Here is a 16205-nt window from a genome sequence, read left to right as displayed (position 1 = left end):
TGTATTTACGTAAAGAAACACGATAAAACAGCATTCAGATTCAGAGAGCAACTAAATTATCTACCAACACCAAAGACCCCAAACTGACGGTATCAGAATTTTCAAACTTTCCGCGGGCATTTACATATATGAAACAGCCCAAGTTAAAACTAAGCATCAGGCAACTATTGTACTGTAGTTCATGTCACTGCTTTATAAACCGCCCTCCAAGCATGGTCAAGTCTCTGCTGCCCTCTTGTGAAACTAAACGGTACAACAGCATACCTCCATGTTTGGTGGCAACAAATAAAATAAGGCTTTTATCTTAATTTTTTTTAAAATTATTAAAGTATTTTACTTTACCATACAAACCCCTAACACTGAGAAAAAAGAAAGCACGGTTTACAGAGAAATATTTTTGAGTTTGATGCCGTAAGTATTAAGGTGGGAGTTTTTTTGCCCTCTGCTGGCTGAAAATCATATTGAATTAATGGTTCTGTCGCATATATTTATTAATTTATTTTTGGCAATCACGATTTTTATTTTATTATATTATTTGTTTTTACATTAAATACTCTTTTTCTGTGCAACTTTCACACATATGTCATTATTTACATTTTGTTGTTCATATACTAATTAGTAGCATTTATTTAATCCAGACAGTATTTTCATATGCACTATAAGCTCTTTGTAAATATAACAATAATTGTAACACAATTAAAAATAATAATATAAGTAAATACATTCGAATATAAAGGGTTATCATTAAGCAAATATTTTCTTTTAGATTAGATGGAATTTAAAATATGCTATTGAACGCTTTATTTCATTTATATTTGTACGGAATTGTTGCTTTCAGAAACCTCAGAATCACCCTTTTTTCATTATTTACAGGTGTGAAAAAAATTTACTTCATAAATCATTTATTGAAATATAAATCATCTGAATGTACATGATGTAACATAGTAAAAAATAGTACTGAATCGTATGGGATACAACGACAGATACTGTACCGTCAACAAAACATCACCTGCAGCACGTTCACATTGACACCACATCATACATCTAGAGCTAAAGCACGACTTTTTTTCTCTTTCCTTTTATTCCTATTGTTATTATTAATAATTCCTCTGCAGCATACAAAACAAAATGGTGGGGAGAATAAAAGTAAAAGTGCAACAACAACAACTACAGAGAACATCACAGTCAGGGGACAGAGGCAGTGGCTTAGCTCGTACAGTAACTGAAATAAACACGGAATTAATGGAAGACGTTGGATCAAATTCAATGTTTGGTTCAACCAATCACCCTCAATAACAACAACATGTTCTGGGACAGTATAGAGAGACGGAACAGTATTCACCACACTGCTAACATTTCCAATATGCACACCAGACAAATAGAAAGAGAATTGACAGGAAATCATTTGCTTTCTGAGTGATATTTCTTCAGTTGGAATGTACGTATTTGTGGGAAGCTTCAGATAGGGGTTTTATAAGCTTATTGTGCTAGTATACAAATATTTGCGTGTTATCCCAATAGTTCTCTCTTATAAAACAACTCTAAGTCTATTTACAATACAATCATTCTTCCCTTTGATTATCAAAGCCCATACAAACGACGTCCAGTCAGAGGTGGTTTTTAGACAATGCTATACTGGAATGGGCAAAGTCACCATTCTGTACAAGCAACTCCAGGTTTCTAATCCATAACCATTCCAACAGCTTTGGTCAATATCTACTTGTTATTCACATATCATACACTTTTCTTTTATAATGGAATAAAAAAATACTTTTTTTCTTAAATGCTGCAAGTATTTAACCACTGAAAACAATATATGGTCATGTACAAAAATGCACGCAATCCAGATTTTGTGCTTTCAAATCCAAACATTGCTATATGCTAGTATCTGACTGATTGTATTTACTTAAATAGTGCATCTGTAGTGGTTAAATATATATCATGCCAACAAAATGTTGTGGTGTTTCCATCTAAAATTGCCGACCAACACATCTGATTTATTCCACCTTACTTGCTGTTGAATATCCAATACAATCGAGTCCCGCAACTAAGAAGGAAACATTTTGTCTGCTTTGCAAAGAAACCATGTCCAACTCTTAGGCCAAGAGCCGTTTTCCTTTTTATTTCTTGATGTCACAATTTTGTCAACGCGTCGCCCCTCCAGCCCAGCAGAGGGCAATGTCCAGAGAGAAGTAAAGGGCATGTCCGTCACCTCAGACTCATCCAAATAGTTTTTCTGTGGATTTGTACAGTCCTCTGAAGGGATGATTCAGAAGGAGGACTCGTTTGGCTCAATGCAGAGTCAATGGAAGTACCAAGTACTTTTGCAGCTCCTCAAGTCTTTGTCTTTACAGATTTTCACTCTTTCTGCTGGTAGTTGTCACAGAAAGCTGTCCTCTGCCAGATCACTACAGTCCAGACACATCTCATCCAGCAGTGTAATGTCCTCCAAGGTCTCCCCTTCACGCTTAGCGAAGGTTGAGCTGCTGGAACCAGTCTCGATGGCACTCTCCTCCGATGTCTGAGAGCTGTAGCCAGGATTAAAAAAAGAAAACACTGGTTAGTGCTACTTGAAGTGCAGTAGAGACCATATATACAGTTGAATAATAAAACACCTGCGTCACCTGTGTCTGTTTCTTTTTCCATATTCATCATCAGATATGGGGTCCAGGTCGGGCAGAGGAATGATGTAGCCGCTGTCAGAGCTCAGACGCTGCTCATCAAACCCACTTTCCCGGTCCTTTAGCTTGCCCTGGTTCTTGTAGGAAATGCCTATGTAGGCGTCGTCGTTCTCCACACACACACGAGTTACAGCAGGGTGGTCGCTCTTCAGGAACTCGCAGTTAATCCTCTCATAATGCTGCATCAAAAAAAGCATTTCACTTAAAATTCGAACTGATAAGAGTAGCATTTCTCCTCTGTAGTACAGCAGCACATAAAGCTATGATGATCATGCTCACTAATTATTAGTGATGAGTGAGATCATATGTTGTGTAGCTGCATGGCGAATTCAAAACTTAAAATCAAACATTTCTCCCCAACCAGAGGTGTTTAAACACAGCCTAGGTCCTCCTGCGCTCCAAGAGACTATAACTGTACAGGAGGCTGAAGCTGTTTTGATCTGCCATGTGTGGAGGCAAGTTTAATAGAGTAATTAAGGTTAGGTGGAGGAGAAAAGCACTGGGGCCGTGTCATTATCCAGAGTAAGAACAGCTACTCTGACATACTGCTGCTGTATCTGCACTCTAATCACATCGAGGTTTGGTTTTACAGCATCTCTGAGAGTCTGCAGAAGGACCTCGAGGACGTGGAAATGAAGGGCGGCTGCACTGGAGTCAACACTGTACTCATTTAATGATGCGTCTAAATGTTCCACCAGCTCTGTTTTTCTGGGCAATCGATTGACGTGAGCCGAACGAGTTAGAAGAAAACATCCTGTCCGAGGTCAAAACTGACAGGCAGTAAATTACACAGCAGGTGTTAAGACCCCTGATTGGTGAGACGGGAGTGAGAGGTCATCAGTTGACTCACCTTTTTGTAGCTGGAGGGAAGCAAGGTTGCAACAGTTTCACTCAAACCCAGAAAAGATGGCCTCTTCTCTGGCTCGCTGTTCCAGCACTTCATCATCATTTCATACCTACAAAAGCATAAACAGCTGATGTTACCATGGAGACCAGGACACCATGTAATTTTAACATGACTCATGTCAGACAACGTGTGTTCATATACAGGATCAAACTGTTCTTAGTTAACACCGGTGCATTCCTGATCTGAGAGAATGCCATAATGCACTGTTGTCCCAGGGTCTGACTGAGTGAGAACGTACACGTCATGAGGAGCATGTTCAGGCTTGGACATCCGGTAGCCACTCTTGATCTTGTTGTAGAAGCTGGAATCCACCACCATTCCTGGGTACGGGGTTCCACCTGCAGACCAGGATTGATCAGGCTTTGATGAAAAACCATCAGCATTTTGTTTAGAATTCCTTCAAACAGAATTGAAATGAGGAGCTCACCCAGAGAGAAGATCTCCCAGAGGAGGATGCCATAAGACCAGACATCACTCAGAGTTGTGTAGAGATTGTCAAAGATACTCTCGGGGGCCATCCACTTCACTGGCAGGAAGGTCTGCGTGTTGACAAGAGAGAAAGTCACACTGGGGAAACACAGACTACACAATCGGTATATCAAGTTAGCATGAGCTTTGACTTACGCTTCCTTTGGAGACATAGTTGTTGTCATGCATGATGTCTCTGGCCAGTCCAAAGTCACAGATCTTGACTATTTTGCCCTGAGAGAGAAGTACATTCCTGGCTGCGAGGTCCCGGTGCACACACTGCACAAAATTAAAGAGTACGGGAAACTGATTAGTAGTTTATTGCACTGAGCGGAATTGTTCCATCCATTCCCAAAAACAACTCATGTGCCCGCAGTTACCAAATGCCTATATTTTTGCGACTATTCCATTACAGCTGGGATCATTTTTATACTCTTTTATATCGCTGTATAAAGCACCATCTTTGTGTAAACATGCTAGTTTGAGGTACGACTGGGACCACTGGATATTCAGGGATAATAACTATGAAGCTAAAGGAACAGCTTCTGGCTGCAGCATAAGCCTGTCTGGCTAATTCTAGCCTGCGCTGCTACTGCTACTATATTCAGAGCCTGTCACAGCCTTTCTCCGCTGTAGGCTCTGCAGCCGTCGCAGAGCTGCTTATCACGCAACCGCAAATGTCCTTGGTCCAGCCCCTGTGACCACCGTAGCTGTCATCACATAGGACAAGGTCCATCCATGCAGAGAGGAGGGGGGGGTGGGGGGGGGGAGGACCCAGTACGTAAACATTACTTACGTTCTTGGAGGCTAAGAACTCCATGCCTCTGGCCACTTGGTAGGTGAAGCTGAGCAGGTCCGTGGTGGTGAGGCCCTCGTTCATGTCCTCTGACAGCAGGATGTCCATTTCACCTTCTGGTTAAAAACACCATAAGGTGGTCCATATGTAAATGTATGCCTGTTATGGATTGTAAATATAGCACTGGCTACTTAAACCTGGGTTTAACTAATGGCAGGGTGAAAACTGGGCATTATTATTCCTGCGCTACAATTATCCTCTAAATGTAATGACAGGGTTGTACTAGTCCTAAATTCTGACAAGGGTGTATCCCCTCGGCAAACACTGACTCAATCACAGCACTGCGGCTAAAAGTGAACTCACTAAAAACTCTGAGAAAAGGGGAGAAGAGAAGGAGAGAGGCTGCAGTGCGTACCATTTGAGCCTTTCTGGGAGGGTGGGTGGTCGTAGTCCGATGTCTGGATGTCAGAGTATTTTGAAGCGTTGCTCATCTCCAGCATGGGCACATACTGGGTGTTGTCAGCTTGTTTCATGTCCATGTAATCTCCTTTGGTTTGCTCGAACGACAGGATCACATAACTGCTTCAAAAACCAAGAGAAACATTTGGAAAAAAATATTAATCAGGGAAAAGAGTTTTTTTAAAATTATATTATGGTAATGCATAGAGATATATTTATTAATATAATAAGTTTGGTAATACATTAATAGATATTTTATATATACATTATTATTATAGTCACATATACAGATGTACTTTAAAATATACATTAGGGTGTTGCACACAGGTGTATTTTATACTGTATATACAGTGTTATATACATTGTTATTATTGACAACTTAAACTTGTGGATTATTGACCACTGTCTGGTTAAGGGTTAATGTACATGTGACTGAGGCAAATGTGGTTGCCAGGAATAAATCTGGTTATGGTCATCCTGTGGTGTGGTCACTGTGAGTCATTCGTCATCTGTGGTCCGGTGTGTGTGTGTGTTTGTGTGTGTGGATGTGGGAATGGATGTCTGGGTGGACAGAATGAACATGTATCTGTGATACAAGGCAATTAGGCTGAAAGCTAAGACCACTTCAGACAACAATTGGATTTGATCAAGATGTCAGACAATCCCCTGAAGCACTGAGAAAATGGCTATACAGTTACTGATTAGGGGTGGGGGGATACAGGGGTCGGTGTGAGACGATGGTGCAAATTGCTTTGTCAATGACTGCTGTGGAGGAAGTGATTGGGACTGAAGGGGTCACTGTGCATATGTTACCTCCTGCTGCTCTCGTCGGCAGGGTTGATTCCAAAGATGTCCAGTTCTTTTTTGTTCTTCTCTGGGTTCAGGCTCAGGAAGTTCTCCCTGTTTTTGTGCAGGTAGTTGACCAAGTCCCCGTAGAAGCAGTACTCTGTGATGATGTAGATAGGGCCTGGGAACAACAAAACAAAGTAGCGCCTCGGCGTCAGTCTGCAGGCTAATCTTATCAGAGGCTCATAAAGTGTCTCTAAAAGCACAGTCAAGAGGGCAAGGCTTTACTTTCCTATAAAAAGGCTATTAAAACACCACACCCACCAGGAGAGGAGACCAGTCTGTCAACTGTTTTTTTTTTTGGTAGAGCTCTAAATGTCTGCTGCCAAATTTAAATGACGTACAGTGTTTTTGACAGTCTGAACGTAGGTGGTTATTGTACTGTACGTGTCTTTGTAAAGGCCACAGTGGATAAACCCAGCTGTCACTGCACAGTACTGTGTTTGCTAATGAATGCATGTGTGTATTTTTGTACCTGATTTCGTGCAAGCTCCCAGAAGGTTAACGATATTCAGGTGAGGGCCGAGATGAGTCATAATCTTCAGCTCCGACATCAGAGCTTGTTTCTCACTGGAGCGTGCTGTAGCTTGAAAAACACAGAGGAATTGTGATTATCATCAAACATTAAACCACCACCAAGCCAACTAACCACACACTCATCTGGAAACACCTTCTTTTCTATTACTTCTGTGAACCGGTTTTGAAATGAATCCTGATTTACACCATAAATAATCGTTTCATTTACATGACTACAAATTCTGTTTTTCCCCTTAACTGAACTTCTTTGAAGATGTTCATTTGAATTGTGCTTGGTCTTTATCAGCAGCTTTAAACGTTGTTGTGCCAACAACAGTTTTGCAGCAGGTGAATAATATCAGCAGGCCATAACAGATTTAGTCACACTCACCTCAATTACACATTTGGTAAAAGAAATAGAAGACTCTACCTTGCTTTTCCCCCCCATAATCAACTGCCAAAAAATCTCAACACACAGTGATTTGTGTGTTTCTTTGTCTGCTCAGTCAAAAAAGTAAGCTTTCACTTGAAAATTGATGCAAAAGTACCTAAATATTTTTAAACCTTCTTTCAGCTTACGTTTTAACATTTTGACCGCCACCTTCATGACAGGCTGGGAGCGGCTGAGTCCGTAGGCCGTGCCCTCTACCACCTTCCCAAAGGCTCCAGAGCCCAGGATACGACCTAAAAGTAAACACACAGTAGAGTCACTTATCAAACAAACAAAAACAAGGAATCTACAGAAAGAGTCACTCAAATACACATGTCTACTTTGACTTCTTCAGTGGACATAATGCCCCCTTTGATCAGTGGGTCAAACACGTCTTTGTCCAGCCAACCCCCTACTGGCCAAACCAGATTAGTTTATCACAGCTTCACTTCAAAGACAGCAAGTGAGACATTCTGACTAGAACTGCACTGCAGGGAGGCTGCAGAGCAGAGCAGAGCAGCACCAGACTCACCGAGCACAAGTCTGTCACGGGGAAATTCCCATCTGGAATCATAAGGAAGTTGCATTGGATCCACATAGATGTACTCATGACCATCTGGGCTGACCGACTCGATGACCCTCCAGCGGATTTCGTATCTTGGTTTCTGCAAAAAAGTTTCACAGTTAGTGCAAATCAGTTCACCTTGGACTTAGTAATACTACAGATCTTAGTGGCTTCCTAGCCCATGTGTGTCTGATGTCACAAAGTCATTGCTCAGTTCATTGGTGCTGTTTAGTAAATAACATTTGATTTAATGTGATGTGCATGTTCTAAAATACATGTATATATACATACAATTTGACATATAGCCTTAATATCACTTGCATTTGCTAAAAATGCCAAAAAGAAGAAATGAGTGAGTTGATGGCTGAACACAAGATAGTGAGAATTAATGGTCAGTGATGGTAACGGTACCTGTTTCCAGATAACAACCAAGACAATGAGTGAGATGATGACAATAACCAGTAGCACCAGCACAGCAGCAGCTACAGTCAGCTCTGGTTGAGGGCCTGTTCAGACAGATTACACACATTAGATGTAGGTAAAATTAAAAGGTGGAAAATGAAAAAAAAAACACAACTGTTGTACATCCTTTATATATTTATACATTATATTCATAAAGACTTTTGATTACTCAAACTACTATTACTAGAAGCATGTATGAGAAGTAATGGACGAGAGCAGGCGTTGACATGGGAGTGAGCAGGTGTGTTCTTGAGAACAGGGGCACAATGGGTAGAAGTCAGATTGGACCAAATGGCTTCACAATCTGGGGGTGAGCTGAACTGTCTGAGAGGAGTCTTCTCCTCACAGTTCCTATCAGCTGTCCCACCATTAGGTCCTCTGACAGCTGGTGCAACACTGACAGCACTAATCCAACACACTCTTCTGTTGAGTGTCACACATGGAGGACACTTAAGAGGAAAGCAAGGTGGAAACAACAACATGTAATGCCAACTTAAATAAGGGGTAAAAAAAAGAAAAGAAAAAAGGGGGAAGATGAAGGTCAGGATTCTAAAGTCATTAAACACGTGGTTTCTTACCATTTGAGACCAGTTTGATCTCCCTGCTGACAGCGGCCATTTCGTTCCTGGCCAGGCAGCGCACCGCCACGGTGTTCTCCAGATGACCAAACATGACCTGGCTCTCCAGGTTGTTGTCCTGGTCAACATGGGAGTCCACTGTGATTTTTGTTGAATTGATAGTGAGGGGCACCCACAGGGACGAGTCATTGGCACATCTAGAAAGGAGCAAAGAAAAATATCACAATATTAATATATGTTGTAGCAGTCACGTATATACATAAGAGTGTTTGTTAATCCTAAAGCGGAAATCACACCAAACGTGATAGAAGGGGAAAAAAGCTAAGCTAGTAAGATTTTTGGATCATTGTTTCATTCGCTCTATTTGCAGCTGACTTGCGAGAGGCTTGGAAAAAAAATCATCAGGATAAACTCCCCACTGATTGGATGTTGCAGCATAGAAAAGATCAGTTTTTTCAACTTTTCTAACAAGATGCTCCAATTAAATCCATTTAAATTAATTGTGTATGTAGAGCTGCCACTCAATGTAGCGTCTGTCACGTTTGGTGTGAACGCCCCTGGAGTGATTCTTACTGTTTGATGTTCTTGCAGATGAACCACTCCACCACAGGGGTGGGCTGCCCCCTAGAAATACACACCACAGACTGGCCTGTGGCTGAACCGTGGTGGATGTCCACCAGCTCCATGATGACCGCTGGTACTGTAGGACATGTCATAGACAGTGAGTGAGCTCAGCACAGCACAAGGATGGGTTTAAATGAAATAAAATCCTTAAATCTGATGGTACTCTTCTATGGTACCTTTGACCTCCAGGGTTAGGCCAGTGTCCTGACTCTGGTTTCCGTTCTCCACTCTCATCGTATAATTCCCACTGTCCTCTTCTTTGGCCCGGATCAGGGTGAGGGTACTCAAGTAGCTGCGGAGGACAATGACAGCAGATTGGAACAAACCCAGAGTCTGACGTTCCTCTGTGTCCTAATGACAGGACAAGGGTTGTGCAGGAATGTCACATCCAGGTTGTCATTAGTTGAGCCAGGATGGAAGTCTCACCTGGTCTCACTGAGCTGCCGCAGGCTGGTGGAGATCTCCGCCGTCACGTTGCTGAGAGGGATCCCACCTTTCAGCCATGTGACATGAGCAGTTGGGAAGGAAGTGATTTCTGCTCTGAACTCCCGCACCTCATCCAGCTGTGCTGATTCATATTCTTTAAACAGCGGCTTGATGGACATAAATTCACCTGCTGTTGGAAAAGAATGGAACAATTATAAGAAACAAAGAAATTCTACTATATATTTCCTTTAACTTGTTTTTTTCTGTTGGAAAATAAAAATGAGACTTTCTTACCAAAAACTCTAATAACCAGTTCCTTTGTCTGGCTCTCGTTACTGATGACATCAGTGATGGAACATGAGTAGATGCCGCTGTCTTTGGTTGTAGCCTGTGCAATTGTCAAAGTGTAGAGAATCTCGTGGTTCCTTTTGTTCTCACGGACAGTTTTGACTCCACGACTGGCCTGTAAATGAAGAAGAATCTCAGTCAACAGCTACTAAACCACAGACCTCTGCTACTTCAGAGTTGGTAGAACTAGTGTAAAAAGAACTGAAATGATGATAGAAACAATGATATCTGCTCTCACCAGTTTGCCGGGGTATTTCCAGTGGTCTTCCAGGATTTCAGAACCACGAGCCAGACAGGTGATGGTGATGGCTTCTCCCACCAGCAGAGCGGTCCTCTTGGCTGTCAGCTCAACGTGCAGCCCAGCACCACCTAAGATTTGGTTGATGACAAGGTAGAATAAGGCACAGAGTCGACCGACGAGTTCTATGACTTATATTTTGTCTTTCAGAAACATGTAAACAAACCTGTCCAGCCGTGGACAATGTATTCCTCACTGTAGTGTTCTTCTCCATTTATGAGGGCTTTACACATGTAGGTGCCCACAGTGAATATGCCCAGAGCTCCTCTCTTACTGTCGTAAACGCTAGGCACGGGCTGCTGCGTGTCAACATTGATGAGCGTCACGTTGGCACTGGGATCAGACACACGACACTGGATCTCCATTTCCTCATGGTCAGACAGGATGTGTTTGCTGAAAGGCACCAGTGATGGCACAAAGGGAACATCTGGATCTGGGATGGGGTGAAATCAGTTTGTTAGACCGCAACAACACCTTAGAAATGTGATCACAAGTATATGCGTTGCAGTACTACTTACCTGGTACATAAATGTAGATGCTGGTTTCTCCAATCTCCTCCGTGGTGTTGCTGTTGTAAAAGCAGATGTAGTGGCCAGTGTGTATTGCAGTAGCACTGTCCACAATGATGGACGAGACAAACAGGCCACTGTTGTCCTCCTGTGTTTGTTCACGCACATCTTGTGGCGTGTCCCAAGCCAGTTTGGCCTCTCCTCTGCAGCTTAGGGTGAAGGGAGTGTGTAGGGTCACGATCAACTCATCGGTCTGTGGCAGCAGCACCGGAGCAGAGGATGGTGGGAAGAAGGCTGAAGTGGAGGCTGCGGGAAAAAGGACGAGACTTAACGGGCATGTTCAATGATCTGCCTGTCTCTGTGCGTGTCCTCCTGATTGTCCTCACCTTTGACTTTGATATTAAATGAGAACTGAGCGGTGTGGGAGCCACTGTGGGCTACAACAGTGTAATTCCCATTGTCTTTCTCAAGAGGCTGCCGTAACGTTAGGGTGCTTTGATATCTGTGGCGATAAGAAAAAGAAAACATTTTTGTTATTGTAAGCTTTATGAATATAATAATAATAATAATAAAAATGAATGATGGACACTTTCATGTGGCCCAAACATTACATACAGCTGCTACTGTTTGCCAAAACTGGCCACCGTTTGACCATATGTTCCTAATAAGTAGTCTTAAAAAAAGGGTTAAGCTAAAGATCAGACATTTAGATAACGTACATCATTGATCATTGCACATTTACAAGAACACTACTTGTGTAATGTTCAGCCACATTTTCTGCAACTCTTCATCATCATCATCCCGTTTGTCTGGACCAGATGTATTTAAACCTGCACCAGTTGCAGAAACGGTCGCATCTAAGACCATTTATAAACCCCAGTCTTCAACATCTTATTTAACATTGACATCTGAACCATATACCTGACTTTTACACCTTTGCTGAGGAGATTCATTATTTCTACTAATTCACTGCTGTCTCTTAAAAATGTAATTCATTAAACAAACAAGAAAACCCCCGTCTCACCGATTCCCCTGAAATGGAACAGTCTGGGTGTCGATGAAGTAGTTGGCTGGTAGTTCTTTGCCATCCTTCAGCCACATCACCTTGGGAGGAGGGGAGGCATCGATGAAAACAGTGAATTCAGTCTCCTGTAGAAGGCTGACATACTCCACTTCAAAAATCCCACTGTGGTGCAGTGACACAAAGGAATTCTCCTCTAAAGGATCAAAACAAGAACCGAATGAGTTAGTGACCATGTAAGAAATGCACTGGAAGCACAAAGGACATTGGCCAAAGTGTAAAAACAGAAAAACACAGAAACACCCCCCCTCACCACACACACACACACACACACACACACACACACACACACCCATCTGCTGAAACCATCCCATAAAACATAGTAGCTGATGTTGAAAGCAGAGGTGAAGCTTTACAGTCAGATGGGGGAAGATGACTTCCACACACCACTGAAAGCAGCCTGTGCCCATATGTGAAACTCTGACTATATTACCTGAATAATATGAAAATATTCAAACAACATCAACTCCAAATTGTAACAGTTTTTTTGTTGCTGAAATCAAGATAAAAATGTTAAAAATTAGGATTTCTCTTCACAACTCACCAAAGACATTGATGGCGACACTGTTGACTCTGACCTCGCCATTTACTGTGTTAGTAACCGAGCACTCGTAGACGCCACTGTCCTGAGAAGAGGCCTGCGAGACGCTGAGAGTATAGACGACGTGGTCGGGGAGAGTCTGTTTTACCTGGTCCGTATACATAGCCTGTAAATAGCATAGAAGATTATTGACATCCAACCAAAAAGAGTTAGGAATTGGATATTTCAGCTGTTTAAATCTCTGTCTGTTCTTGTCTACCACTGTGTTGTAAATGTTTCAGAGTGAGCGTCCTTGCTGCTGAAGGCAAATGGTTAAAACACTGGTGAGGACACGGCAGATAAATCAGGTTCACAGAGCCTTTTAAAAGTCAGCAGTTGCAGCTAAGACCGAAAACAGAAGTCAAAAGTCCTGCTTTCCTGAACCTTCTGTCTCTGGAAAAGGGTTTAGAGTGGTTTCCTGCACAAAGACAGTCAACGTTCTCTGTATAGCTTATGGATAAAAAAAAAAAATGAACCAAAAAATTAAATTGTGCATAAAACTCTTTCATGACTTTGTAGTGTACTTTTCAACGGCAGGATAGTTCAGTTGGCTGTCATGTGTTGAAAACATCTGTCCTGAATATCTCAAGGTCAACAAGGTTAAAGAATTTAGTGCTCTCCTGTCGGCCCTCTGCTTTTGAAATGCCTCCTTCCCTCAAGCCATTTGTTCAGATGTTACTTCCACATCAGTGGCTCTCACATGGGGTTAACTGCAGCAGTAGCTGTTTGGCTGACTGTCCTCGTAATGAAGACACAACATTCAGTTACTGCTTTTCTAACACATACTTTGTAACCACTGAGGGCCATTCTCAGAGCTATATTCCACTTGCTCTCGCCTGGTTTCTCCCCAAAACCATTATTCGCTAATTTAAGGCTCGGAGCTGCAGGGAAGGAAATGACATGGAAACATGACAAGGGGCTTGGAGGAAATAGTGCAAGACTGAATGGCTGGATGAAGTGGCGGTTGAGACTAAATTGAGATATTATTCTTTTTTTCTTTTAAAGAAGGCAGAAGGGAAAAGGACCAAACTCTTGCCTGTTTTTTAGGATGGAGCCACTGCTGCTGAAAGGTTGGCCCAGTGGGAGCCATGCAGATGATGAAGAACGGTTGCCCGACTCTCACATTTTCGTCGCTGGCTTTTACTTCCACACTAAAATCCTCCATCTCTTCTGGAGCTGCGTAGAAAAACAAAAGATCCGATATCAACGCCATCACCACACAGCTCCAGTGAGAGTGACGACTTCATTAGAGTGAGATCATTCATTATGGTGGCTCAGTTGTTCGCTATTACTCATTCACACACACACACACATGCACACGTAGAGCAAAAGTAGGCATGTTAAGTCATTTCCCTGTGTGATAGTGATGTAATGCCCTGGCTATTGTGCAGTGAGATCACCCTGCAGCCTTGTCATGGTACACAGAGTGTTTCCAGCTGTGCATATAGTTCAATACTTCTTCTTACTAAAACATTACTTCTACTATACATACAGTATATATATGTATAAATGTTTGAACGTATCACGATTGTTTGAACTAACCTTCGGCATTCACCGTATAAATGGCACTTCTGGCAACCTGGTTGTTTACACTGGTCTCACACTGGTACTGTCCAGGTGAAAGGGTCCCGAAAAAGCCCATCCTGCTGTCGTAGTAAGCGTGCATCTCCTCCTCACTGGGGACGCTCCTCAGGATGACATCAAGGTAAGGGTCAGAGACACGGCAGGAGATGGGGACACCAGATAGGTCCATGGGGACCACCAAGTTCTCAGGGGTCTCGGGAACAAATGGGGCTGTGGGATCTGCAGGAGAGAAGTCGGGGAGAGAGATTAAATCATACCATGTAAAGTAACTTTTGAATGATAGAAACTCGTATTATACTAGGTCAAACTATTATTACACCACCCATTAGAGACCAGTGTCTAATATCTGGTGCCAGTTTGTGCTCTTTGTTCAACTCCATGACAAAGTGAATTATAAAGTAAAATCATATTTACCTGGGACAAAGACGTATATTCCTGCCTCGTTGTCCTCTTCCGGCTCACTCTCCAGTTGTCCCTCTTGTGTTTCATACACACACATGTAGTAGCCAGTGTTTTCTACTGTGGCATTGTCGATGAAGAGTGTTGCTGTGTAGTATCCTGGATAAACAAAAGTGTTTTCTGGTAGAGGTTCAGCCCAAACCACCCTTCTTTTACTTTTCCCTGAGCAGCTTATGTTGAACATAGAGTTGAGCTTCAGGATGAATTCCTCCTCAGTGGCCTCAATTGTTGGTGGTGACAGTTCGCAAGAAACTGGGAGAAAGAGAGAGACAATGAGAAATGTGTTAAAAAAAAAAAACTAAAATAATTACCATGTATTTTTTTTCCTTACCTGAAACCAGCAGCATCATTATGCCCCCAAAGATGACAAACATCTTCACCCCATCCATGATTATGGATGTTTACGCCTATAAAAACAGAAAATTCAACTTATTTAGTCAATAAGCAACTAAACGTGTTTCATTCTCCTTTCTTGATTTATTCACACTATAAATAATGTTATACTTGTGATTTAATGTACACACAAAAACCCAGCTTCACTGTCAAGGCTAATTCAGTGTATAAGATAATTATCCCATAAAGATTTCCATTAAGTGGAAGTCTGGAGAATTTAACATGAACTCTAACGGCCTGTGGTCTCCCACATCATTTCAGTGGTGAAACAGCGCCGCTCTAAAACCCGTTGTAGGATTACATCAATTGTTTTTTAATAGAACTGGGGTTACAACAACATAACTGATGATTCCCCTGCGTTTTAAGCACTCCAAGTGCTTTTTGTCAGAATGGACAGGACAGGCTCCTTTTCCCCTGCGCGGCTGCACTGTTGGCGGGCCTGAGTACAATCGATAGAGGGCGACAGAGTCCGCCTTTTGGGGGGCATCAAATCTCCCCGGTTTTCATCGTCTCCAAAGTACTAACTCGATTTCTGTGGATATCGGCCTCATATAATGTGTACCCCTGAGTATGTATATTTTTGTTCGATTAATCATTTATAAAGTTCCAGACCGATTCAATCTAAAGTCTGAGATGTGCCATCTCAGTAAAAATATCATAAATCACCTCCACTACAAACATGACTGGAGAGAGAGATACTCTCCATCTGGAGAGAGAGTAAATACAGCTTTTAATTCTGAGATCCAATGTCAGTCACGGACTGTTTCTCCTTCTTCTCCCCCAAAACAACACAGTCCTGCAAATCTTCAGTGGCTGTCACTTTAGAAACGACAAAACTGTCCGTGGGCAACCTGGTTCTGCAAACACTGTCATTAGTGGGCCCGCACGATAGAAAAGAATCTATTTGCATGGGAATCCGCTGACAAAATGCACAATCATTTTCGACGTGTCTGTGCACAGACTGAAACAATTTCCAAATTTTTTAGCCTTGGCTTGGCGAGGATTCTGCAGCCACCGAGCGTAAATCTGACTGAGCCCTGTGGTGGTGGCAGTCGAGACACTTTGAATGTCCTCCTCTGCTTTATTCCGCCGCTCTCCTGCCAAGAGACACAGCAAATGTGTCGGACAGCAAATGCATCGCTCTGCTGGGTAATAGATACATCTGAGTAACAGCTGAGGACACTGATCTGGACAC

At 42.4% G+C, this 16205-nt stretch overlaps 1 protein-coding gene across 5 annotated transcripts in view; it reads right to left on the bottom strand.

Moving 5' to 3' along the window:
* Positions 1-885: 885 nt before the first annotated feature.
* The window catches only part of pdgfra (platelet-derived growth factor receptor, alpha polypeptide), a 26221-nt gene continuing 10901 nt past the window's right edge, over positions 886-16205 (bottom strand). Inside the window, exons 2-29 of one of the 5 annotated variants that reach the window (XM_017031311.2) lie at positions 14949-15024; positions 14573-14869; positions 14117-14377; positions 13611-13750; positions 12539-12701; positions 11938-12130; positions 11300-11415; positions 10923-11219; positions 10571-10837; positions 10345-10475; positions 10053-10221; positions 9759-9948; positions 9509-9624; positions 9282-9408; positions 8709-8905; positions 8080-8174; positions 7636-7768; positions 7253-7357; positions 6633-6743; positions 6125-6278; positions 5268-5434; positions 4853-4965; positions 4213-4335; positions 4016-4127; positions 3827-3926; positions 3532-3637; positions 2625-2860; positions 886-2528 (exon numbers count right to left, since the gene is read on the bottom strand). In XM_017031311.2, coding sequence (XP_016886800.1) covers positions 2381-2528; positions 2625-2860; positions 3532-3637; positions 3827-3926; positions 4016-4127; positions 4213-4335; positions 4853-4965; positions 5268-5434; positions 6125-6278; positions 6633-6743; positions 7253-7357; positions 7636-7768; positions 8080-8174; positions 8709-8905; positions 9282-9408; positions 9509-9624; positions 9759-9948; positions 10053-10221; positions 10345-10475; positions 10571-10837; positions 10923-11219; positions 11300-11415; positions 11938-12130; positions 12539-12701; positions 13611-13750; positions 14117-14377; positions 14573-14869; positions 14949-15006 — 4425 coding nt within the window. In that variant the 5' untranslated portion in view covers positions 15007-15024 and the 3' untranslated portion in view covers positions 886-2380. Of the gene's footprint in view, positions 2529-2624; positions 2861-3531; positions 3638-3826; positions 3927-4015; positions 4128-4212; positions 4336-4852; positions 4969-5267; positions 5435-6124; positions 6279-6632; positions 6744-7252; positions 7358-7635; positions 7769-8079; positions 8175-8708; positions 8906-9281; positions 9409-9508; positions 9625-9758; positions 9949-10052; positions 10222-10344; positions 10476-10570; positions 10838-10922; positions 11220-11299; positions 11416-11937; positions 12131-12538; positions 12702-13610; positions 13751-14116; positions 14378-14572; positions 14870-14948; positions 15025-16205 lie in introns of all 5 variants that reach the window. The other 4 variants (XM_008307188.3, XM_008307189.3, XM_017031312.2 and 1 more) reach the window with 4 other exon arrangements.

The sequence above is a fragment of the Cynoglossus semilaevis genome, chromosome 2 (assembly GCF_000523025.1).
Source record: "Cynoglossus semilaevis isolate Cse_v1.0 chromosome 2, Cse_v1.0, whole genome shotgun sequence".
Taxonomy (NCBI): domain Eukaryota; kingdom Metazoa; phylum Chordata; class Actinopteri; order Pleuronectiformes; family Cynoglossidae; genus Cynoglossus; species Cynoglossus semilaevis.
Note: the sequence above shows the minus strand (reverse complement) of the source record. Positions and strands in the feature narration are given on the sequence as shown.